The sequence below is a fragment of the Thunnus maccoyii genome, chromosome 5 (genome assembly GCF_910596095.1).
Source record: "Thunnus maccoyii chromosome 5, fThuMac1.1, whole genome shotgun sequence".
Taxonomy (NCBI): Eukaryota; Metazoa; Chordata; class Actinopteri; order Scombriformes; family Scombridae; genus Thunnus; species Thunnus maccoyii.
Genome location: NC_056537.1, coordinates 14641519 through 14666621, shown reverse-complemented (window position 1 = coordinate 14666621; position 25103 = coordinate 14641519). Strand labels below are relative to the sequence as shown.

At 40.7% G+C, this 25103-nt stretch overlaps 2 protein-coding genes across 4 annotated transcripts; both read left to right on the top strand.

Moving 5' to 3' along the window:
• The first annotated feature begins 112 nt into the window (after positions 1-112).
• Positions 113-12326, top strand: LOC121897003 (transcription factor 12-like). The gene is made up of 13 exons (XM_042411228.1): positions 113-319; positions 2714-2813; positions 4387-4529; positions 4628-4751; positions 4852-4922; positions 5305-5401; positions 5512-5585; positions 6405-6581; positions 7382-7499; positions 7635-7791; positions 9876-10105; positions 11133-11301; positions 11595-12326. The coding sequence occupies exons 1-12, from the start codon at positions 251-253 to the stop codon at positions 11273-11275; spliced, it is 1503 nt and encodes a 500-aa protein (XP_042267162.1). The 5' UTR covers positions 113-250; the 3' UTR covers positions 11276-11301; positions 11595-12326.
• A 1550-nt stretch (positions 12327-13876) lies between these two features.
• LOC121897751 (cingulin-like protein 1) lies at positions 13877-24983 on the top strand. Of its 3 annotated transcripts, none has more exons than XM_042412464.1 (19): positions 13877-14169; positions 16070-17086; positions 17187-17254; positions 18425-18527; positions 18646-18741; positions 18837-18985; positions 19419-19560; positions 19655-19867; positions 19971-20177; positions 20307-20411; positions 20508-20660; positions 20753-20923; positions 21238-21390; positions 22422-22511; positions 23333-23416; positions 23707-23831; positions 24121-24229; positions 24329-24492; positions 24594-24983. In XM_042412464.1, the coding sequence occupies exons 2-19, from the start codon at positions 16100-16102 to the stop codon at positions 24670-24672; spliced, it is 3198 nt and encodes a 1065-aa protein (XP_042268398.1). In that variant the 5' UTR covers positions 13877-14169; positions 16070-16099; the 3' UTR covers positions 24673-24983. The 3 variants fall into 3 exon arrangements, with proteins under 3 accessions (XP_042268398.1, XP_042268396.1, XP_042268397.1); XM_042412462.1 differs by having other exon boundaries at positions 13878-14169; positions 17160-17254; positions 24594-24982; XM_042412463.1 differs by lacking the exon at positions 13877-14169 and adding an exon at positions 14186-14279 and having other exon boundaries at positions 17160-17254.
• Positions 24984-25103: the final 120 nt, after the last annotated feature.

Below are 25103 nucleotides of genomic sequence, written 5' to 3'. Positions count from 1 at the left end.
ATGCTCATAATATCCTGGACCAGGCATGAACTACAGTAATAGCATCAACCCTTGGCCACCCCTCCCTGCCGTCTGGAATGGTCCAGCCCTTATTTGCATAAGTTGTCTGCGGGTAGCTGCATGACCAGCAGGGGTAGGTTAGGGGAAGGAGTGCATGTGGACTATATACACATGAGTAGAGAGACGGACTGACGAGCTGTGTGTGGGCTGTATTGTGAGCCTGGAGTCTTGCACTGAACCAGACAGAGTTATGTACTGCGCTCATCCTGTCTCTGGAACAGGCAACAACTCATTGATGTATTGCTACAACATGAAACCAGTGAGTATATGTCTTATGTTTGTCTTATTTCATTTTCCAGAGGAGATATGACACTGTCACAGCGTGTTTGCTGCTGCTGCTGCTCAGATGTTCTGTTTGCTTGTTGACTTATGTAATTCATCAAGAGTTTCCAGCTTTATGTGTTCACAGTGGTTGAACAATGTGTTCTCTGACAGATATGTGATCCAAACATTTTCACTAGTAGGTAAATGCATTTACATGTGCAACCTGTGTTAAAGTTAGGAGTATTATCATTTAACATTGTCTTATTTGGATTTCCCTTTAGTGGGACACTTTTAGAGGTGGTGGGAAATATTTTTTACTCTGAAAAAGAACATTTATTTTTATGTGTGTTATGTTATGTGTGTGTGTGTGTGTGTGTGTGTGTGTGTGTGTGTGTGTGTGTGTGTGTGTGTGAATGAGAGGCAGAGGATAAGAGAGTTTTGAAGGTGTCATGTCTTTAGTTTGTACTGAATGTGTCACTGTCAACGCTTTAATGAGCTGTGTACATGTTTCCATCTCTTAACTTTTGGTTTATACAAGAACTGATGCTGATATGTGAAAAATGCTTCTGTAATCTGACCATTCGTCACTTGTTTGTTTGTTAAAGGGATCCCCATCAACTGCTGCATCTCAACTGCAATTTTTCATGGGATTTCACACATGAAGTCAACATTGTGTCAACCCAAATTACAACTCACCATGCATGACACCCGCAATAATGTTAGCATCCAGTTAGTTAACACTATAACGCCTCACTTGTGGTTTTTATGTTGTTTAAAATGCACCGGGGAGACTTGTGCTTCCTGTTGGCTGAGCACCATGTAGTCAAGCCTAGCAGCAGAAAACATCTTGACATGAAGCAGATTGCTGCTATTTCTATTTGATTTAACCCCGCTATGTTGGAGCAGTCCCTCCACCACTGCAGCCATTATCAAAGGCAGCTTTGATCTCTGTGAGACTAACCATATCCAGACATCGTGGATCACAGAGGCAGAAAATTGGTTGCATGTGGCTGGAGTTGGCCATGGTGGAGCACAGCATAGGCCCTGAATAGCAAGTTGATATTTCACTGATCTAGCATGATAAAGCTGTATGTTTTTACAGTGGAGGAAAATAGCTTACCTGTTTGTCCTTTGTGTGCAAGTTTATATGTTTTTGAGATTAAAATAACTTTGGAAATGTGTCTGATAGATTCACAAAAAAAGGATACTCACCCATAAATGATTCTTTCAAGTATATGGTAGTTTTTATTTTTAAATAGCATTCAAATTCTCTCTTATTTGTAGTCTTTTATTTGCTGAAAAAAAGTTTCTTATCATTTGTGATGCCATGATTGATGGTTCCTAAATCAATGCTATGCTAAAAGAGGATGCCATGGTGACGGCCCCTCTCCAGCGGGGGCCAGAGAGGGCGTGCTGGGGCGGGGGTGTGACCATTATTAACGGGTCGCCTGCTATGCTGATGGTAAGGAGGACAATTGGCTTTATCCTCCGCCATATGCTGCCCATGGCGGCTCAGACGGGCCCAGTGTCGGCAGGGGCTCCTCTGTTTGGCCTAGCCCACAATCACCATGGGACTCATGCCAGCCAGGGTCACGGCTGTGTGTGTGTGTGTGTGTGTGTGTGTGCTTAAGTGTGTATGTCTTTGTGTGTATGTGTGCTTATGTGAGTGTGCTTGCATGAGCATACTCAAGAGAGTCTTTAATAGCCTGCTTTACAGAACTTGTCGTCCGGGTAACTGACACCCCATTGATGCTGCGCAGGGAGGTTTATTTTCATTTCCTGGGGCACATCAAAGCAATCGAGGGAGGTGCAGGTGCAGCCCAGACCTCTTGGTGTGTTTGAGTGAGTGAGCATGTGTTGGTGTGTTTTGTGTGCATATGTGCACTTTGTAGGACTGCGCTTTACAATTATAAGAAAAAGAGCACATTAGGGGAAGGTACCTTTAGTTTAATTCTTAGATTTGTTTACTATTTACAATAAATCATCTCTCATACCAAATCTGACCTATTAGGTTGAGACGCAGTTCTGTGGTTTCTTTCTGAGGACAAAGCACGAGGAGGCCTGTTATTCAATTTTATTTAAGAGGGAATTGTATCCCAGTCTTCTGAAGCCAGCAGAACCTGATCATGATTAGGGCAGGGATTTCTCATGGTGAATGGTTCCTAAATCCGGATGAGGAGGTGCATGGATCTGCAGCTTATGGATTATCGCAATAGCTCTAAGTGTGCATCAGCGCTCTGCTTTGTTTTCATAATGCTGTTGCTTCAGCAGCTCGCGCTCACAGTATTCACGCGTTTGTGTCAGTAAGATCGGTTTGAGTGATACGTAGGGGAAGGAAAGTCATTGTTTGATGTACATTATTTTATAGTTGAACCTTATTTTCCAACAGGTTTATGGGCAGTCTCCCAGTAATGACGACATCAACCAGAACACATCCTCACACCCATCCAACAAGCCCCCCAGCAATGTGTTTGCAAGCACATTCTTTGGTAAGCTCAAACCATCCAAAATGAACATGATTATCTATGACCATGCAGACAGTCACTTTGATAAGAACAGTTTGTCTGCAAACCCCTTACTAGGGTGTTGCCCCAAGGACATTTACTACTATGAGTTTTATGGTATATCACAACAGTTATCAAGTTCAAGTTTAATCAAACAACCTCACCCTGTGAGCACACCAATAACCTTTGAAGCTTTGCCAGCTTAGATTTCTAAATGAACAATAATGAAATGTTCTGAACTCATGTCTCTCTCTGTTGGCCTTTTCTTAGTGTATGCTCAAGGTCCAGGGTTCAATTTATTCATCCATAAAATCATGTAAATTACAATTCTCCCAACTTAATCAAACAATTCTGATTACAGGACATAAGAAATAAACACCACACCATTTGAACACCAATAAAAATAGTAATAATTAAAAGAACAACAAAAAGAACTTTATTCCCCATTAAAAACTGTCACACTTGTGGGTGCTTTGAGCCAAATACTAATGTTAGCATGCTAACACATTCATAGTAACAATGCTAACATGCTAATGTTAAAGGACCAGTGTGTAAGATTTAGTGGCATTTAGTGGAACAGACTTGGCAGAAATGGAATATAATATTCGCAAATATGTTTTCATTAGTGTATAATCACCTGAAAATAAGAATCGTTGTGTTTTTGTTACCTTAGAGTGAGCCCTTTATATTTACATACGGAGCCCACCATGTTGTACCGCCATGTATCTACAGTAGCCCAGAACGGACAAACCAAACACTGGCTCTAGAGAGGGCCTTTCACGTTTTTCGTGAGTTTTTCGGCCACTGTAGATTCTCCTACATGCTTGGAGAGGGGAGGTGAAGTGTATTCATTTAGTTGCAATCTGCAACCTCACTGCTAGATGCCACTAAATCCTACACACTGGTCCTTTAAGCAGGCATAATGCTTACCTTGTAAACGAGGTTATCATGTTAGTATTTGCTAATTAGCACTTAGCACAAAGTACACATGAGGCTGATGGGAATGTGATTAGTAGTAGATTAGTATTTAGCCATAAACTGAAGTATTGGACAAGTTAAAAATGCGACCTGAAGATGGCGCTAGATGAAAAGTCACCAAAGTCATAGTTTTGGAAACGTACTTCTGTAATAAATTTTGTACTAATCTATTAAATAGTTGTTGAGATATTTCAGTCATGGGGGTAAAATAACCAATCAAACAACAGCATAAAAAAGTAGAAGTAATCTTAAATTAAAATTAGAGTTCATGTCTCATATTTAAAAACTGGGCACGTCCAATGATTCTCTGAGCTCAGATAAACATTTCCACATCATTTATATTAAGAAACAATACCACAGTGTTTCAGCAACATTGTCCAGCTTGTTCAGGTGATTATGAAGCTAATGTAGCTCTCAAAATGAAGATGAGGAAAAAACAGTGTTTGTAAACTGGTAAATATGAGCTTTAGTTCAACCAGAGAAATTGTTTCCATAGAGGCTGCTATAGAGCTTAATGGCTGGACTGGCTGCTTGAGATGCTGTTCCAGTGCAGACTATAACATACTGTTATCCATTTTAGAGGGAACGAGCAATTCACCCGACATCTGGAATGCTGTAAATGGGCTGAACCAGCAGGGCTATGAAGGTGCACTGGGAGCAGCCACAACCCACCAAACACAGCCGGGGAGCTACAGCAGCCTGCAGCCACCACACAGTCACCTGGTGAGATTTACCACCAGGACCTTAGAAGTTGACAACGTAGCACTTTTTTTTTTTTTCAAACCCCTGTGGATTTAACTGTATGTTTGTTTACTGCTCAGGACTACTCCCCACATTCAGTGATGGCTGCAGATATGAACCGAGGTCTCCCACCCATGTCCACTTTTCACCGCAACAACACAGCATCACACACTCCGTCGATCAACACGTCAGAGAACTCCACAGGTGAGGAAATGGATAAATATTCCTCACTGTTTATTTGAGCTGAATTTTATTTTTCTGCTCTTTACTGTTATATTTTATTGAAATGTTTTTTTTTTCTCAGTCTCAGGGAGCCAGAGAAATGTGTCAGGAGGTTCACAGACAGGTGATACCCTGGGAAAGGCTCTAGCCTCTGTAAGTATGCACAACCTCACTCCCATTAGACCAGCACATCTATGCTCTGTTATGTTCGAAAAGTCAAACCAGGGCATAAAACCAAGCCCTGAGAGCCCCAGAGGTATATTGCAAAAGGGAAATAGTTGTTCTTCCCTGCCAGTAACAGGCTAGTGCATATTAACAAAGGGCTACTCTCACGCTTCTGGACTTTTTATTGGCTGCTGACTAGTAAAATGACCAGAATTGATGTGTTTAGTTCAGATTACAAGCCCGTTCCAAAGGCTGTGGCAGCAGCTGTAAAACCCTACACAGAAATGACAAGTTGTGCCTTTAAAATGATCCATGCCTTAGTCCCACTCCTCCCCCTTCTCTCTCTCTCTCTCTCCATGTCTGCTGCTAGATTTATTCCCCCGATCACACCAGCAGCAGCTTCCCCTCCAGCTCGTCCACACCGGTCAGGTCTCCGTCCCCACTGCCGAATGCCGCTGAACCCACAGGTAAACTGGAGTAACAAGAGGACCTATAGGTGCTGCTCTGAGTGAAAAGATTTTTTTTTTGTGTATGTCAATCCCTTCATGGTCTATTTCTGTTGCTGTCTTATTCCTAGGTACTAACATGTGGCCCCGGAGTTCAGTACAGGCACCAGTCTCACCACATTATGAGTCTTCCCTCATATCACTGGTAAAGACCTCCCTGAAGTTTATTTTATTTATTATGTTATTTAGAGATAATGGATGGGTGGATGGATGGACATACAAAGAGATGATAGATTAAACTCATGATAGACAATGTAAAGGTTATAAAGACATGTAGAATATATTTAAATATTTACACCTCTCTCATATCTGTACTGTCAATATGACGCTACCACTAGCACACCACAAATCACCATTTAGCTCAGCATAAAGACGAGAAACACAAGAAAACAGCTAGCCTGTCAAAAGGAAATCAAAATCTGCCAACAAGCACCTCTAAATCTCACTAATTAACACGTTATACCCTGATTGTTTAATCTGTACAAAAAAAACATTACTAGTTGTGATTTTACAGGGTTTTATGTGCAGCACAATTTCTGGACGGGTGCAGGGACTTCCTGGAGTTTCCACTGGAAGTTCCTGTGCCAGACCAAAAAATAGAACCAGGCTAGCTACTTCCAGTTTTTATGCTAAGCTAAGCTAACCAGCTGGCTGTAATGTTATAGTTAATGTACATGTGTGGTATCGAGATTCTCATCTAACTCTCAGCAGCAAAACAAATTAGTGCATTTCCCAAAATGTCTATTATTTTATGAGTTTGAGAAAAAATGTGACCATAGATTGAACTTAGACTGTTTTTACAAAACTAAGCTCAAACAACTACAGTTTTGTTTTGTTTTTAAAAGAATGAAGTCTACGATTTGTAAAACATAAGATATTCATCTTGCTGAAAACTGTCTCAGGATTATCCTGAAGTCCAATAGAAACCTAACAATTCTAACTTTTTGTCTCTTGGTGTTTTCAGTCTCAGGTGGAGGACCGTCTGGACAGATTGGACGATGTGATCCACGTCTTAAGGAACCACGCTGTCGGCCCCACAGCCTGTCTGCCCTCTGACATCCACGGCCTGCTGAACCAGACCCACCACGGCCACCCAGGCTCCGCCAGCACTCTACCACTCACCTGTCACACTCCAGCCATGGTTAACAACCATTACTTTGAAGTATTTAAGGATAGGAAGGACAGGGCAGTGTGTGTGGAAATACCATGTTGTATGTGTGTGTGTGTGTGTCTGCTGGTATTCAGTTTCAGGAATTTTCCACTCGCTATGTCTGCATGTTTTCCTCATGTAAAGGTTGTTGTCCTTGAAATAGGAAACTGAGCACAATGGGAGAGAGTGGTGACGTGTCGGCCTTGTATGGAAAGCGTACAGTATGTGCAGACTCTAATTCCACCGTGGGGTGATGGGGGACGCCTGCATCGTGCACTCCCATTCCTGCATGTTTCCCTTTCAGCAGACCAGGGGATTTTAGCCCAGCTGGAGTGGAAGTATATGCAGGGGAAACGGGTTTTTAGTCTAATCCTTTGGGGGGAGGAGGGGTGGGGGGTATTAAATTCTATCACTTTTATTTTTCCAAATGATGTGTCGGTTAGAAGTGAATCATTCCTGAAGAGAATTAGGGGTATGTTTAGGGAGTATATAGTAGTTTTAAGGGAAGGATTAAGATGGTCTGAGATTAAATTAATTCTGTAGAGCGAGCGATCTACCCAGGGTGACGTCGGAAACCAGAGGGCAGATGTTGGTTATGTGATTTATTTGTTATTCGTTGATCTAAGAGTTGTATACTGTATGTGAGTAAGCTGGGCTCGCCGTCTTAGAAGATTTACGAAGCCACAGCATCATTTAACTTAAAGACTTCTTATATGCTGAAGGCTGAACTGTAGAGGTATGAACGCATGGATATTGCCCTTATCTCATCCTCTTCTTTGTGTGTCATAAAGGTTGAAGCTGTCACTATGAACAACAACCACCCAGCCTTCCAGAGCCGCACACAAAATGGCCACCCGTACCCGGTCAGACAGAGGGCCACGCTTCAGCCAATCCAGGCAGGAGGCAGAGGCAAGTCCATCACTGATTTTGTATATTTTGCCGACTTAATCTGAATTTACTTTATAGCTATGAACGATCAAGAGGTGTCACAATTCATAACTGTTGCAGCTTTAAAATGTTGTGTTATTTGTGCCCCCCCAACAGGAGGTTTGGGAGTTCAGGGTAATCTGGAGCTGAAGATGGAAAGCGTGGGGGAGAGAGACGAGATGATGCACACCAATCACAGCCACAGCTCTGACAGCCAGAGATCAGATGAGGAGAGCGAACACAAAACACAAGGAGAAAACAGCTCCAGGAACAGGTAAACACACTCACTGCTTTCATATTTTCATCTGACGAGAAAAAAAAAAAAAAAAATTCACCTTTTCAGGAAAAAAATATTTTGGTGTGTAAAACCAGCTGCTGAGTGTGACTGTCAAAGAAAAACTATATGAGACGCATTGTGCTGAATAAGCAGAATCAGGCCTTTGTGCTGAAACTTTCGTGGTGTGCATGATGATAAATAATCTACAAAAAACATTACTGAAGTAACATTTATAGGTAGTTTTTACAGAATCATGCACTTAAATATCAAATGCGATTATCAGTAGATTTCGAAATATAAGCCCCTCACTCAAAAGCAAGTAGTAGAGCCGTCTTGTGATTCAGTTTTACTCATTTAAAATACTGTCAAACCTCCTGCTGTGAAGGACAGCTGTGTCCAGGCAAGCCTATTTAGCTGTCTCATTTTTCTTCTTCATGTTGCATTAAGTTGCAGTGAATTAAATGAGGAAAGAAAGAGGAATAAGAACAGCTGCTCAGACATACAGTACATGGTAAACACATAAATGGTGGAAAGGTGCACTTACTGGTAGTGGGTTTATCAAAAAAAAAATCCTAAAACACAAGGAGACAGAAGCTCATTTGTATCCTACCAAAGTTAATTTTGTATTACTAAACATTTACCACTGTCCTCAAGTCCTCAGAAGCAAAATTTCCTGCACTTCTATTATTTGTGACAAAAAATGATAATTAATCAACAAAGATATAGATGGTTTTTCAGGTTTATAAACCTGGTTTATGAATATACAGTGTATATAGTGCGTCTTGATATACATCTCCAATGAACCTCACAGATGAGCCTGCATGTCCTGGTGTCTTTAGTCTCAGAGGTCACTTCAGGCCAAACCTCTTCATGACATCAGCTCTGATATCCGAGTGCATGTTTTCATAATGTCTAGTTGAGTGATACTGTTGCTGACATATATGGATGACCTGCAGCAATGATTTTTCTCGTGAACGTTTTTTTAACATATTTTTTTAACTAAAACTCGATGACACAATGATAGAAAGGAAAACAATTGTTAAAATGTAACACAAACTGCATTTCTTGACTATGAAGAGTTGTCTGTGTTAGAATAATAGTCGGGGGCTCGTACAGTATGAACTTTGAAGCAAGTTTTGGTTGCTGTAATCATTCCTCTGGTCAAGACTGAACATTAAAGATCCCCATGAAAAATATGCTTCTAATGTAAGTGATGGGGTACAAAATCCATGGTCCTTGTTCTGTGCAAAAATATAACATTATGCACAATTACAATATGAAAAAAACTCCATTACAAGTAAAAGTCCTGCATTCAAAATCTTACCTCTTACTAAGTAGACGTATAGAAGTAGAAAAATGTACTTAAACTATCAAAAGTAAAAGTGGGTTATGCAGAGAAATGGCCTCTGAGAATATTATAGTATTTTATATCATTATTATTCATTATTATTATGGATGCATTAAACTGTAAGTAGTGTTTTAGTGTTGTAGTTGGTTGGGTGGAGCTAATTTTATTTACTTTTTATGGTGTCGGAGACATTACAATATTTCATCCTGAAATGTAGTGAAGTGAAAATATGAAGTAGCACAAAACGTAAATACTCAAGTAAGTACAGTATTCAAGTACATCAAAATTCTACTTAAGTACAGTACTTAACCAAATGTACTTAGTTTCTTTTCACCACTCACTATTACAAATGGATATATATTTTGAAAGTTAGCTCTTACAGTAAAAACATAAGCTCTAAGGGGTTACTGATCAATTTATAAATGCGTGACTGAGTACATGAGCCTGCTGTAAATGTACCGTTTAAACCCTTTTCACAGAACTAATGAGAGTGTATCAGATGACCTCAGGAGACACAGTAACATGATATCAGCTCAGTGGCCAGCAGAGGGCATAGAAATCCACAGTATAACTCAACACAGTCCTCTTATATGTGTGTGTGATCCACTGAAGCTTTGACATGGATGAGCTTTAAAATCAATTTTTAAAAACAAATCTGGAATTTTAATAAATTCAGACAAAACATTTATGAGCATCCTCACCAATGTTTTCTCATACTTTGTTGATATTGAAGTATCCACGAGGATGAGGACCTGAGCCCGGAGCAGAAGGCCGAACGTGAGCGTGACAGGAGGATGGCCAACAACGCCCGGGAACGTCTGCGCGTGCGGGACATCAACGAGGCCTTTAAGGAGCTGGGTCACATGTGTCAGCTGCACCTGAAGAGCGAGAAGCCGCAGACCAAGCTGTTGGTGCTGCACCAGGCCGTGGCGGTGATCCTCAGCCTGGAGCAACAAGTCAGAGGTCAGTGCTGCAGGCTGAGCTGTGCAGGAGATGCTGCAGGTCAAATAAGAAAAAGAAGGAATGAAAAGGAATTATAGACTGTGACAATAAGATAGAGACCTTCAACTAGTGATTAAGAGCTAGAATATTTAGTTACAGAAACTTAAGTTTGGCCGACCTGGTCCAGAGAGAAATATTAACATCATATTTATTTATCTATGTTTTTATTTTTTCCTTTTATTTATTTATTTATTTATTTTGCAGAAGTTAAACCTACATTAATTGCTTTTTTTGCACTTGGGTGCAGCACAACAAGCCGTAACATACTATCACCAATATTATCACCAAGATTTTAGCTCACAGATGTCTATTTAACACAATAAGTAGACACTGAGCAATATTATCATTCATTTGGAGTCATGCTTGTGTCCATCTGATGAATGTAGGTCCAACATGTAGGCTCCTTCTAGCCCAGTCTTAGTTTCCTGTACTGTGTTCACCAGCTAGTCTCTTACTTTGACTCTGTGCTGTGTTGTGCAGGGCTGGTATGTCCAGTACAGTGGAGTTATTTTGTATAAAACGTTGACCTGCTGCAGCTGGAAACTGACGAGAGCAGTGAAAGTGAATCCAAACCAAACCAAAGCAATGAGCTGAAAGACTGAAAGAGGAACTTTTGAGCAAGATGATAATTCTCTGTGTTTTCTATCACTTTGTGTCACATTATTTACATGCAGTCATTTAATACGTTGCTATTATAAAAATGCATTTAGAGTTCTGAGTTTTACGACTTGTTGATGCATCAAAAAAAGACACTGTTGTGCACTTAATTCACCATGACAATAATTTGTAATATAGTTTAATAAGAGGATCTAAACTGTGATGTAAAAGTCAACAGCCAAAGCAGAATTCATGTGGTATTTTCCAACAATTATTGTAGAAATACAATAAGTGAGGCTCCAGTACAAAGCAGGGATGGAAATGACTTATATCCACGTTTCAGTTTCTTTATTTAGTCAGACGCTAACCCATTGTTTGTTAAATCCCACAGAGAGGAACCTGAACCCGAAGGCAGCGTGTCTGCGGCGGAGAGAGGAAGAGAAGGCGTCTGCTGTCATGACGGATCCACAGTCCATGCATCTAGCTTTCCATCCCGGTCTGACAGACCCAGCGAACCCCATGGGCCATCTCTGAGCATCTGATAATAACTACAAGTCCAAGTATTTAACAACTCCCATTTAACTCTATAGTTTGATATCAGTGAGGACTTTTATGTGTCCAAAATGAGATAGTAAATGACTTTCAGCAAACAGGAGAGTTTAAAAGTATTGTTAAAAATCTGTTGACAAAATATTGATGCTTCCAAATCATATATATTGACTGGTACACTTTTATTATGCTTCTTCATATTTGGAATGAACTCTCCAGAAATGAATTAATAATAACACATCTTCTTATTCAAAAAGTGTTATTTTGTCATGATCTCTGACATTTCTGTGTCTCTGATGTCCAGATGTTGAGCGAAGAGCATCCTATAGGAGCATCCAGCTGTTCAGGAAGTCCAGCGTTTCTTCTGAATTCGGACCAGAGCGGAGAGAGTCTGACCTCTCTGTTTGTAAAGTGTGATGCAGTTGAACAATCATCTCTTCTCTTCCCACACGGACTTCTAACTTTGTGCCTAAACTTACTCATAACAGACAAATGCATTGTAAGCTGCAGATGTTTTTTTTTTTTTATGTACATATTTTGTATATTTATTGATTATCTTTCTGTACTGAATGGATGAAAACCAGTCGTGGCAAAGTTGTCATCTGCAGTTTCATTTTTGGCAGAGCCAGATATATTTCTGACAGACTTTTACAGTGTATCACTATTTACCATGTACACTCGTGATTTCCACAGAGCTCAGAGGACTGACATTCCCGCATTTGTGTGTTCAGACTACGGATTTCATTTGTCGTGTGTGTGTGTGTGTGTGTGTGTGTGTGTGAGAGTGTGTTGTAGGAGTTTGACCATTCTATGAATGAACAGATCTCCAAGAATGTTCTTTAACGTGTGGGCATCATATACAATATATTGAAGCTGTCCTGTTATTTGTATATTTGTTACAGATTTGTGTTATAGCACTGTTAACAAGAAAACACTTCCTGAAACACTGGTGGACAGAACCAAACACTTCTCAGTCTTATTCCTTCTTCTTCTCAGTGTAATTATCGCTCTCCAGATGTAGTCGCAGCTCTCTAATGGTTCTTTGCATGTTTGAGTTTTTAATAGAACATTTCCTTTTTTTTCTAAGTTATGTAAGTTATCTTTTATACAAATATTGTGAATTTAATAATGTCCGTATTTGCTTTTGTTCACTCTGATTTTACAAAACCCTTTTTGTGCAGTTTTACTAGATGTAGCCACATTTCATGCTCCGAGCAATACGGTATTAACAGAATAATTGATGTCTTGTTTGCTTATCACTCTGCAGAACAAATACTGTAATAAATAATAATCACAAATAATCTGAAATACTCCTATCATAACGTGTACAGTATGTGTACAGTTTCAAGTAGCCTGCAGGCATGTGTCAAAATAATAACGTAGCAATAAATGTCTTTTTTTTTTTTTTTTTACAAATAATTTGAGTCTGTCTGTTATATGATTTATTATAGAAGATACAACACACACAAGCAGACACCTGCTGTTTATACAGTGTAGTGTAGAGCCAGTATGTGTCAATGATTTCATAGATAGATAGATGGATATATAGATAGAGTACAGTATACACACACTCAACAGTCTTATCAGAGAAGGCTTCATAAAGTTTGTGGTCTATTTACGGCCAGACTTCAGAAACCAGGCACCACACAAAGTTGCAGTCTGATGCAGAATTCACAAAACCTTGACCCCTGAAGGATGAAAAAAAGTATTGGATTAGTCACTTTTCATCATTTATCCCATATAAACATGGTTTTACATTGAGAGACCCACCAGAATCCTTAGTCATTGTTAATAATAACCCATTAATGTTTCATTAATAAAGACAAACCTTTCCTTCTTGGTTTTCCAATATTTCAAGATGAGAGTGTCTCGTTTAGGCTGAACTTTTAAACACCTGGATGAGGTCAAACATCTGCAATAGACTCTTTAAGTAAACATTTATTTGCAGCGTTTAACCCCCTTTATCCCTTTAAAGAACGGGTTCACAATTTGTCAAGTCTGTCAGGTGCCAAAAAGAACATTGAAACATGTTTTTCTTACCATAATCATTCCTCCTGTTTATACTGGCCATTAGAAGATCCCATTATGCACTTCTAATGTAAGTGATGGAGGCCAAAATCCACAAGCCTCCTTCTGTGCAAAAATGTATTTAAAAGTTTATCTGAAGCTCAGATGAAGCTTCAGTCGTCCAAATGAGTCAAATCAAATAGATATCTTTCAACATTACAGTCTTTTTAATGCCAAAGTCCCTCTTTTTGTTACTATACTTCCACTGCAGCTCAACGGGGAAACACAAAGAGGGAATCTGATGCTAAACAGACTGTAAATGTGGCAGATATTCACTTGATATGACTAACTCAGACTGATGAAGCCTCATGTAAGCTTCAGATAAACTATTTTGTAGACACATTGTGGATTTTATTTGTGTACATACATTGAAAGCACATTTGAAGAGGATCTTTTAATATCCAGTATGAACAAAAGGAAAGATTACAGCGAGGAGAAACTTCTTTCAGTGTTTATATGGACACCTGAGTGTTGTTTTAAGACACACTTGAAAAAATTGTGAACCTGTCCTTTAACAGGCTCCACATCCTGGTCACATGTCCCACTACAAACAGTTCAGGACTTAATGTGGAAAACTATCCGGATATCACAATTTAACAGATGGTCAAATCCAGTTACTACACAGGTTATCATGTTGAGTGTTGAGCAGTCGTCATGTGGTTTGAATATGTGACACAGAGCCGGCGGTGAACGCCTCTCTTAGCGGGACAGTGAGCTCCAGTTCGGGCGGAGGCAGGACAGTCTGGTCCGGAGGAGAAGGAGGAGAAGGAGGAGGAGGACTCTATTCAACTCTCACACTGGACACACAGCGGGTAAGTTTCACAGTTTAGACAGTGTTTCGATTTCTTTCTTAACTTATGTTGACTAAAAACAAAAATCACCATATTGCTGCTAGTAAGGCGTCTGTGAGGCGCAGCTCAGAGTGAGTTTAAAGCTCTTAATGCGTCTTTTTTCATCTTTTATTCTTCATCTGTCAGTATGACGCTCCAATTTACTACCGCGATATGCTACGTGATTGATGTTAGTTAATTTAATGTACCTGTACGTATTTTTTCAACTGTATGTAGTCTTTGTTCGATGTTTAAAGTATGAGACGAAGTGAAGTTTAGCAGGAAAACCGGATAAGCGCAGATCCGCAGCAAATAGTATATAAGTAAAGTAAAAAAATATATAATTACCTGTATGTGATGGACTGATAAACTCGTCTTTTACAAGTTTAAACAGGCGACTAAGTTCAAAAGAAAAATAATAAAAATCCCCCATAATATATGACCAAATGAGCTTTGACAAATATGTCACTTTCTAGCTGTAATTATAGGCTTTATTAAAGGTTAATAAATGATTTAGTAATGTTTAATAGAACAGTTATAAGCTATTACTAAGAAAAACATTCGAGTTGTCTGTAGAAAATCCTCCTCCAGCCAGTATGACACTTTCTTTGTAGTTTTAGCTAACTTAGCTCTTTCATTCCTCTGGAAATCCCCTTAAATGGACTTTATACAATTAGCCTACCTAACAATTTAATGTTTATAGTTATATGAAATAGTGTAGTTACAGCAAAATAAATGGATTTTGCTGGTCAAACAGTCCATTTTAGGGGACTTTCTGATTAATTTAAGAGTTAGCTAAAGGGACAAAGCAAGTTTAATGCTGGAGGAGGGTTTTTCCACAACCTGGCAACCCAAAAGTTGTTCTAATTAATAGTTTGCAGCTGATCTAGAGCTGCAACTACTAATCAAATAATCAATTAGTTGCCTGGTATTAAATTAATTGCCAACTATTTAGATAATCATTAATTGTTTTTAGTAATTTTTAAGAAAAAATGTACAAATTCTCTGCTTCCAGCTTCTCAAATGTGAATATTTTCTGGTTTCTTTAGTCCTCTATGACAGTATACTGAATATCTTCAACTTGTGGGTTGTTGTGGACAAAACAAGACATTTGAAGACGTCACCTTGGGCTCTGGGAAACAGTGATAGAGAATTTTCACCATTTTCTAATCAATTAATCAAGAAAATAATCGACAAGTTCATCAATAATGAAAATAATTAGCCTTAAACTCATCTACAAAACATTTGGGAATATATTTAGCCATTAGTTACAGCTTATAAACCCTTTTTAAAGGGCACTTTACTAGAAAGTGGTGCCAATATTTTTCTTAAACTTACTTGACTGAGTTGCATCAGTAGTGTTATTCATTAAAGTGAGCGTGCTCAGGATGATGCTCTTAAGAAGATGCCGTTTTCTCTGCAGCACAGCACCTCTTGTGTTCTTGTGCTTCAGCTTCACAGTAACATATCTGTTGACAAACATTTTCCTCGAGTGTTATACCATGAGGTGGGTGACGACACCTCGGGGACCTCGGCCAGTTGCAGTCGTCATGCAGTTGGCTCAGCTTTGGCTGTACAATAGTACCCTGTCATTAGCACACAGAAGGAGCTGTTTCCATTGCACAGCAATATCAGGCTCTTGTCAGCGTCCATTTATTCTGTCTTTATGTTCTCTGGCTGACTGAGTGCAGCTGTGTGAGGAGCTCCCTGGATGTGTGTCATTGTGTCCCATTGTGGCTCCAACCCTGCTCCAATGTTGTGTAAACAGCTTCCTCTGCTTGGCCAACCTGATGCATCAGTTTTGAGTTCACCTTCCCATGCAGGATGAGTCTCTGTCAGTGTCACGATTTTAACATAACTGTCTGTTTTTTCACTGGCTCAGGAGATCATCTGTTAATCCAGCACAGTCACGATGGAGTCTCACGGACTGAGTGGCTCTCCGGATGTCAGGATACAGAGGAGCTACATGCAGCAGCACAGCCCCAGAGGCAGCCAGGACAGCTTGTTTGGAGTCAGGGTGCAGGTTCAGGGGATAAAAGGTCAACCCTATGTGATTCTGAACAGTTCTGGCCAAGAGAGCCACAAAGACATATCTGTCATCACTCACCAGGCAGGGTATAAACCGGGCATGGTGAGGAGGTCTGCGGATGAAAGACACTCTCCTTCTGAGGCGCAGAGGACTGCAGCCTCCTCTGGGTTTCATTATCAGAAACACCCAGAGATTCTTAGACCTTATGACCCTGAAAATAATAACCTCAACCTTCTCTGTCCTTCACAAACAGCCTTAGTTGCTCGACATGGACAGCAACACACCGGCCCGCCTTCTGAAACAACTCAGACTGCCAACCCGACCAAAGCCAGGATCCCTCTGCCTGCTGAGGGCCCAGAGGGAGATCAGAGTGAGGCGCCCCAGGACAAAGCACCTCCCTCAGGTGGACAAATCCCTGCAAGGTCCCCAAACGCAGTGGACACAGAGTCCTTCTTATCTGTAGGGAAACTAATACATCAGTTCAACAGCAGCCAGCGGAGGGGAAGAGGCCCAAGGAACAGATTGGACCCAGAGCAGTGTCGAAGGTCACGTAGCGTGGACAGCGGCCGAATCTCAGACTCCTCATCCTCCTCCTCTTCTTCCAGCAGAGCCTCGTCTCTGAAGGGCACCAGAGTCGAGACCCCAGGTGGGATGTATCCACCCGGGTCAGCCAGGGCTCGGCTGCTCAGCGGTGAGGCCACTTTGACAGACAAGAGAGAGGAGAGCAAGCCCAGCGCTCTGCTCAAAGCACATAATGGAAGAGAGACGATGTCCCCAAAGACCCCAAAACTACTTCACAGAATGGAGAGATCGTCTGTCTCTGTATCATGTAGCGACCAAACTGATGGATCTGATCAGAGAGACACACAGGTAAAGAGGTTTGCTGTAGGATACGCTTGTAATTTTAAAGATTGTATTTATTTGCTGTATATTCTCTAACCAGGTCACTCCTGATCTTCTGAAAGGACAGCAAGAACTTTCAGCAGATCCAACCGAAGACACGACAAAACAAATACTGTTCACTTACCTCAAGGATGGGTAAGTCACCCTCAGTATTGACCACTTTTCGTCAAGATAACTTAAAGGATAAGGCTGGTGATATTCTGTGTTTTCCTTATTGTCACCAAATCACAGGAAAAGATCAAAGCCAACAGTAAATTGATCTTATTCATAAACAACAGTCTAACACAATTAAATCCTCTGTCCAAAAACTAAATTAACAAACTAAAAACACATCAGTAAGACACACTGTTACGTTCGGTGTGTTTCTATCTACCTGATGAACCAACTCAATTTTTGCAAAATGGTAGAGGATGAAAATGCACATTCATTCAAAATTTCTTTTCTGATATTCTGGAAATTTGGTTAAATTTTGCACTAAATTTGGATAGAAACCTTGCTACATGTCTCTTCATTATAATGAAAATGGACTCTGTAATTTATTTTGACTCAATCATACTCCACATACACCATCCTGGTGCCATTAATACACACTAGCATACCAAAAGTGTATTAATCCGCAGCTGAAAATAGTCCCTAATAAATGCACTATTTACTCCTGTTTGAATAACATTTCCTAGAAACTACAGTGCCCAGCTGTTTTAGGAGATTACTGAACCTTTTTTACACAACAAACTATATATTTGTGATTCATTTCTAAAGCTTCAGGTCTTCTGGATGAACCGATGGGCTAAATGCAGCAGTCATGGTAGGGAAGTTGGACAGTATTGAGATGTTTTGGTCTTTTCATGGTATTTGCTGACAGTAAGAAAAATATAGAATATCACCACCTTATCCTCTAATATATGAGCTTATATTTGCCCTTTCAGCTCAAGTTCCAACACTTGAAAAGTGCTCTTTTTTGAAAAAAATGAATATTCCATAACACCGTCTCTTATATATTTTACCTTATAGCCACCTTGTGATGATTAGCTTGTGGGTGTGATCATGTGGTGTAGTCAGATAAGGGGGTGCTGCTCCAGCTGTGTGTGCTCACACACGCAGCGGTCAGGAATGCAGAGCATGAACTTGTTTCCACTGATAAAATAACTTCTTCACATGGAATGTGTTTAAGATTCATCAGTGCCTATTTTGAAATGTGTGCTGAAGAAAAGACAATATTTTTTCAAAAACCTCTGGGTACTTGAGGCAGGTACAAGTTTACACCATTGTTAGTGTGTTTGTGAAATATTTTTCTTGCTGCTTCAGGACGACTGATGATGACTCCACCACTCAGAGGAAAGTCAACCTGCTGCTTGAAAGGATCAACAAGCTTAAATGGAAAACTGCTGTGAATCTGGAGGAGGAGAAAGTGAGTGGTGGGATGAGATGGTCGTCAGTGTTGATCGCTGTTCAACATAATCCACTGTTTTTGTCTGTAACTGCTAATGATACTGTGCTATTGGACGTCTCTTTTTCCAAACATGTAGGATAATGCAGCTGATGTGAGGCAGCTGCAGGAGAAACAGGCATCGCTGGAGAAAGAAGTGTCCCAGTTAAAGCAAAAACTGGAAACTGAGATGAAGGTGTAGTGCAGTCCTATCCTGCTGATTCCCTTTTAAACCACTCACATCTTATTCCTGTGATTGAGTATGTTTCTTTCTGTTGTTGTGTTGTGCAGAATGAAAAGACTCTGGCTAAGGCCTGCGAGAAGGCCAGGACAGAGAAGAAGAAACTGGAGGAAGAGTTGGTCAAAAGTCAGACGGAGCTCTGCAAACTCAGGGATAAACTGACTGAAGTTGAGGCAGAACTTCAGTCTACCAAAAAGGAGTAAGGGCGCGACTTCTTAGACAGTTTATAAAGAAAGAATGTAAAAATACACAAATTGTATGTGAGAGTTATGTGCTAATCAAATAAAGTTGGATGTTTTTCTTGGGTAACAAATGAAGCTGTTTTGAAATGCAGAGCTAAATACCAGGACGCACTTAAAGCCTAACCTACTTTCTTTAAATAAGCTTTCGCTCATAGTCTTAGGTCATTCAAGTGTACTCTGATGTATGATTGGATCTGATAAAGGTCATTTGACTGAAAACAGAGTCAAATACCATTTGGATCAAGTGAGCAGATATCATTTTATCTTATCTAGTCTCATCCTTTTAAAACTTTCAGGCAGGGTAAGCGGACATCTTCCCATGATATGAAATATAGAACTAAATTATGTCTGTCTTAACTGCATATTTTGTGTTTTTTTGTCTGATGTCAGTCTGACTCAGATGAAGGCAGAGAGAGAAAGATCTAAGACGGAGATGAAAGACCTTCAGCAGCAGCTCTCTGAGATGCACGATGAGCTGGACCAAGCCACGAAGGCAGAGGTGATAAATATGGAGAAAGAAGATCTTCTGAAGGTAAATGAAACCATTTGAACAAGATACACTTCACAAATCGACAGCAGATGGAAAGCTCCTGGTAGTGATGTATTTTGATGGATGTCTGTCTCAGGATGTGGCGCAGCTGCGTGCAGACTTTCAGGAGATGCTTCAGGTAAAGGAGGAGCAGGAGGATGTGCTGCACCGCCGGGAGAGGGAGCTCAGCGCCCTGAAGGGGGCGTTCAAAGAGGAGGTGGAGACCCATGATAAATACATTGCCGCTCTAAAGGACGAATATGAGCAGGAGCTTGAGAATCTTATCAGGGATTTAGAGAGGGCTAAAGAGGTAAAAACACAGATTCTACTGATTTCTGCTTATTTCCAAAAGCTAAAACATGCTTTATTTTGCCTCCTATGTGCATAATTTATTATTCCACCCTGTCTCTTAGAGCAACACTCTGCTGGGCCAAGAGAAGGTTGAGGCAGAAGAGGAGAGTGGTGCAGCTAAGGTGCAGCTGAAGGAGCTGGGTCAGGAGAAAGATCAGCTGAGAGGAAGGGTGCAGGAGCTCAACAACAAGGTGGATCAGCTGAACAAGGCCATCCAGGATTACAGAGCCACGGAGAGACAGCTGGAGCAGAAAGCCAAGCAGCTGGAGGTCGGGAAACATGAGCAAAATATCTGATTTACTTTTATTTTAGTCGTTTCTAGGTGTTTTGAATCAGATTTTGTTTAACTGATGTGATTTATTCTGACCTTTTCCTGTATATTCTTGTTTTTCCCTCAGAGGGAAAAGCAGCAGGTTGAGGAAATGTTGAAGGATGTGAGAAGGAATGAGGAGGAAATGTGTCAGTCCAACCAGTCGCTGCTCTCTCGCTTGGAGGATGTGCAGGTAAGAAAAAAAAAAAAGCTTGAAAGACATAAAGCGTATGATTGATATCTTTACATGAGATCATTGTTTGATCTTCTTTTTGTTTTCTTCTGTTAGGGCAAGTTGACCAAACTCAATCATGAGCACAGGGACCTGAAAGAGAAGCTCAAAGAGGAGCGGAAACAAATCGAAGAGCTGTGGAAGACAAAAACTGAACTAGAGGATGAGAGGACGCTGCAGGACAGGACTGTGGAGCAACTTCAGAGGAAGGTAAGGAACCAAAGGACTTAACCGACCCCATTATCTTATCAACAGCTGTCAGAAGAGGTTCTCTTCTCTCATTGTAAATACTTTGTGGTCAGATGAACAGCATCATGGAGGACTGCGAGGCGTCTACAGACATACTTCAGAACCAGGTCGACGAGGCCAGAGAAAAGAGTCAGAGGGAGTTGGCCGAACTGCGGAGACAGCTGCAGGAAAAGGGAGCAGAGCTGGAGAAATCCCGACAGGCAGCCAAAAATCTGCAGGAAGAGGTGTGGCACTCATTGTCTTACTGATTCATCAGTGTGGGGGTTCAACTCTATTAGTCACCAATGAAATAAAAGGAGTCATGCCCTTTGTTTCAGCATTTTTCTTCTAATTAGATTCTAAAAACAAACAAACAAAACAATTTTCCAAAACTCTTTTGTGTGACATTGAACAGAAACATAAAAGTCTCAAATGTGTAACCAGACTTGATTAATTCCGTGTTTGTGTGATAACGTCTGGCTGCCCGACAGCAGACTGCATTGCATGTTACCTTATCTCAGCGTGTGTGTGTTTATTCTGCGCTCCGCTCTCTGTTCAGCTGCTTCCTCTGGAGGAGGAGCTGCGTTGGTGTCGCAGGGAGCAGCAGGAGGCCCAGCTGAGGGGCCAGCAGCTAGAGCAGAGGCTGGAGGAGCTGGAGGAGAAGAACGCCACCACGGTGGAGGATCGAGAGCGGCAGGTCAAACTCATGGAGGTAAACGTCTCAGTGCAGAATGTAGAAAACAAATTATATATTGTGTCAACATAAACATTGATGAATCATGGGTTTAAGGTGAAAACAGATACAAAAATATTAAAAAAATACCCACATTTGACTTTCTTGTTCACAATTCTCCTTTTATCCTACATGGTCATGACAACATTTCGACCACAAGTTGTCTCTTTCAGGTCTGACTATCTTTTCTTTTTGCAGATTATTGTCAGTCAGCAGCAAAGATTTTATGATGTGCCTCCTGAAAACAGAAATAAGCCCTTTTTGTTTAACATAACAGCTATGACTGTCTCAACAAATGATATAAAATATCTCTGTGCACACAGTAGATCTAATCCTCTAGCTGCAGTTACAACATAAAAATCTTCCCAAAGTGGAGTTTCTATTTGTATATATATGTTTACTAAAAAGCTACCGTTAAAACCTGATGATCACAGGCAGCTCTCAATCAGAAACAGCATTCACTCGTTATACTTTAGTTTATCGCATATTTTTGGATTGTTTATTTGTTGGGATGCCAGTATTTGCACTCACTTGTTCCTGTGAACTATGAGGGTGTTGAAAAGAACCATGGCAACAACATCTCACAGCTCAGCACTGTTTGTCTTGCTGATGACAAAACATTACACAGTGACACCAGCGTGCACACTGTTGACACTGCGTATCGACTGAGGAAGCTCGTGTTTACTGTAAAAGTTATCAGACCTGTCTGGGCGTTCTCAGGAAACTTCTTTCTCCCCCTTTCCAGTGACTAAAACAGGAACATCCATTCAACAATAAACAACCAAAAGTGTTTAATTATCACATGTTTTGCAAATGCAGTTATCTGTATCTTAGTCATTATTTTCCCACACAATTCCCACAGTATTCCCACTTTGAATATTACTAACATTACCCTGTTTGTTTTGTTCTAACCACACCCTCAAAGGATAGATCCACCATGTGCGCCGATGCAATATAAATTAACTTGATGATGTTTTTATACAATTCTTAATGCTATCCTCTTCCCCCAGGGGCGTATCAGTCAACTAGAAGAAGATCTTCATGAGGAGCGCGGCAGTGCTGACCGCCTGATGGAACGATTAGACAAAACCAAAGAGCAGGCAGGTTTACTCCCTCATCCTGCATTTGACCTTTTTTTTCCTGCACAGATTATTTTCTATTTGCTAACAGTCATGAATTTCCCCCATCAGCGATAGAATTATGCCTCGTCTCAAGTTTGAACTGTCATCCCCTAGATCTGTTTTTATCACAAACAGATGTAGGGCCGAGTACTCAGATTTCCCATCAGAGGCTGAAAGCTGCTGATTGGTATGTCCAGAGAGGCTCGAGAAACAAGTTTTGTTTCTCAACGTTTCACTTTGTAACAGCCCTGAAATATGACTGAACCCTGCTGACTTCATATATGTTTCTTAATATCAGACGTCATCATGAGAACCTCAGCTCCTCAGTGTGCCTGTAAAGTAGGCCACTATTCATGAGAGCAAAGTGGTGCAGACTAATTGACACAAAACACTGATTTGAGTGCAGTGCAAAGACAAAAAAAACAGCTAACTATTGTGAGCAGCTATTCACACTCCCTTCACTGGGCCTCTGGATGTTATTAGAGAGGAGAGCCGTTAGATCTGATGCGGCGGCTCAGACCAGACAGCATTTCCTCTGGTTTTAGGAGTTAAGCGGTGCTTGTCAACACGTCCTGCCCTTTTTAATAAAGTACAGCCATGTTTTTAGTAAATATGGGAGGCTGTACGTATAAAGTGCAAGCCCATATTTAGCTTCATGTGAGAATTGGCATAAAGAATTTGTTTTAGTGGTTCGGTGCCCACATGTCATAGCCTTGTTAACTTATTAAAAATGTATGTTCTGAAGTGTATTATGACTGAACGGTATAACGGTTTCTGTGTCTGTTGGTCGTGTGTGACAGATGGATCAGATGAGGAACGAGCTGATGCAGGAGAGAGGAGTCAGACAGGACCTGGAGTGTGACAAGATGAGTCTGGAGAGACAGGTACTGATCCAGAGCAAAATGATTTTTTATATTTAAGGAGTCAACACATCAGGTAAATACAGATAAAAATAGTTTCACCGATGGAAAAGAAAATTAAATGGACTCTAAATATCTTTTAAGACACCATCTGCCACTTTGAGCTGATGTGTAATTTGGCAAACCAAATCTGCTGTTTCTGGCATCAAATTTACAGCACAAATAATCCATCATCAAAAAAAACCCCAAACTCAACAGGGTATCTTTAAGTTTTCCTCATAAATGACATTCTTCTGTTTCATTTCCTCTGTCAGAACAAAGACCTCAAGAGCAGAGTGACTCATCTGGAAGGATCACAAAGGACCAACCAGGATTCTCTCGTCTCCAAACTTAACATCCGCATCCAGGAACTCGAAGAAAGGTTGCAAGGAGAGGAAAGGTAAGCACCTCGCACATTAAAATGTGACCTTTTAACTCATCAACTTTATGATTTATAGTAAGTATAGAGGGTCTGTATTTGACAGTGTAGGATAACACTGAGAAGACACTTTGTGGATAATGGTTCCATCAGATACTTGATGGTTGCTGTCGGGCGGTGAACCCACTCATATCACTTTCCCTGTGGTTGTAAGAGTGAGAGTATCTCTGGTCCAAACATACCAGGAAGGTGTTGAGTTACAGGAAGCTGCCGCAGCAGCGATGTGATCTCTTGGTGCTTTTGCTCTCAGGGACAACAACAGCCTGCAACAAGCCAACCGCAAGCTGGAGCGCAAGGTGAAGGAGATGAAGATGCAGGCAGACGAGGAACACACCAACCTGCAGACCCAGAGAGATCAGGTAGACGTCTTTATTCATAAAGAAAAACAAACAAAAAAAGTACTCAAGAGCAGCAGACCTGACTCATAATTCAATATCTCACTTTTGTGAACTCTGCAGCTGACTCAGAGACTGAAGACGGCGAAGAGGCAGATGGATGAGGCGGAGGAGGAGATTGAGCGTCTGGAACACGCTAAAAAGAAGCTACAGAGAGAGCTGGACGAGCAGCTCGAGGCCAATGAGCAGATCCACAGCCAACTCAGCGCACTGCGGAACGAGATGAGGTGACCACACGCCTTCTGCCGCCGAGCCTCTGTGTTACATTAATTCATGAAAATCACATGTCGTTCTTCAGCTGTGGTCATTTTTATTTTTTCATTCACAGGCGTAAGAAGAAATCGACTCCTCTCATTAAGGTTGTGGAGGATGATGTGAAAGACTTGGATGATTTTGGCTCTGATTAACTGGACTGATGTGTGATAAAATAATTCAACAGGACTTTCGGAGGAGACGCTGAACTTATTTTCAAGAGTGGTTGTTTTAATATTTCAACATAATTTCATTAACAACTCAGGTGTGTTTGTATCTTTTTCTCAGTTGTGCTTAGCATGGCACCGTGCCAAGGCTGACCTCTAGTGGCAATATTTATAACTACATTATCTGACAGACTTGTTTGACAGAGCAATTCTGACTTATTTCTCAAATTAATGTCTTTGTTAAGTTATTCTTTTGTGGTGTGTGTTAATATTGTGCAAACTGCAAATCTCATGACTAATAAATAAATGTACTCAAATGCTTTTCCAACATTCACTGATGTTCATGGAGCTCCAGAAACCCTTAAAACTGAAATAAATCTGGCTAGATGTTGTTTCTGTAAGTCTAAAGGCATTAGACT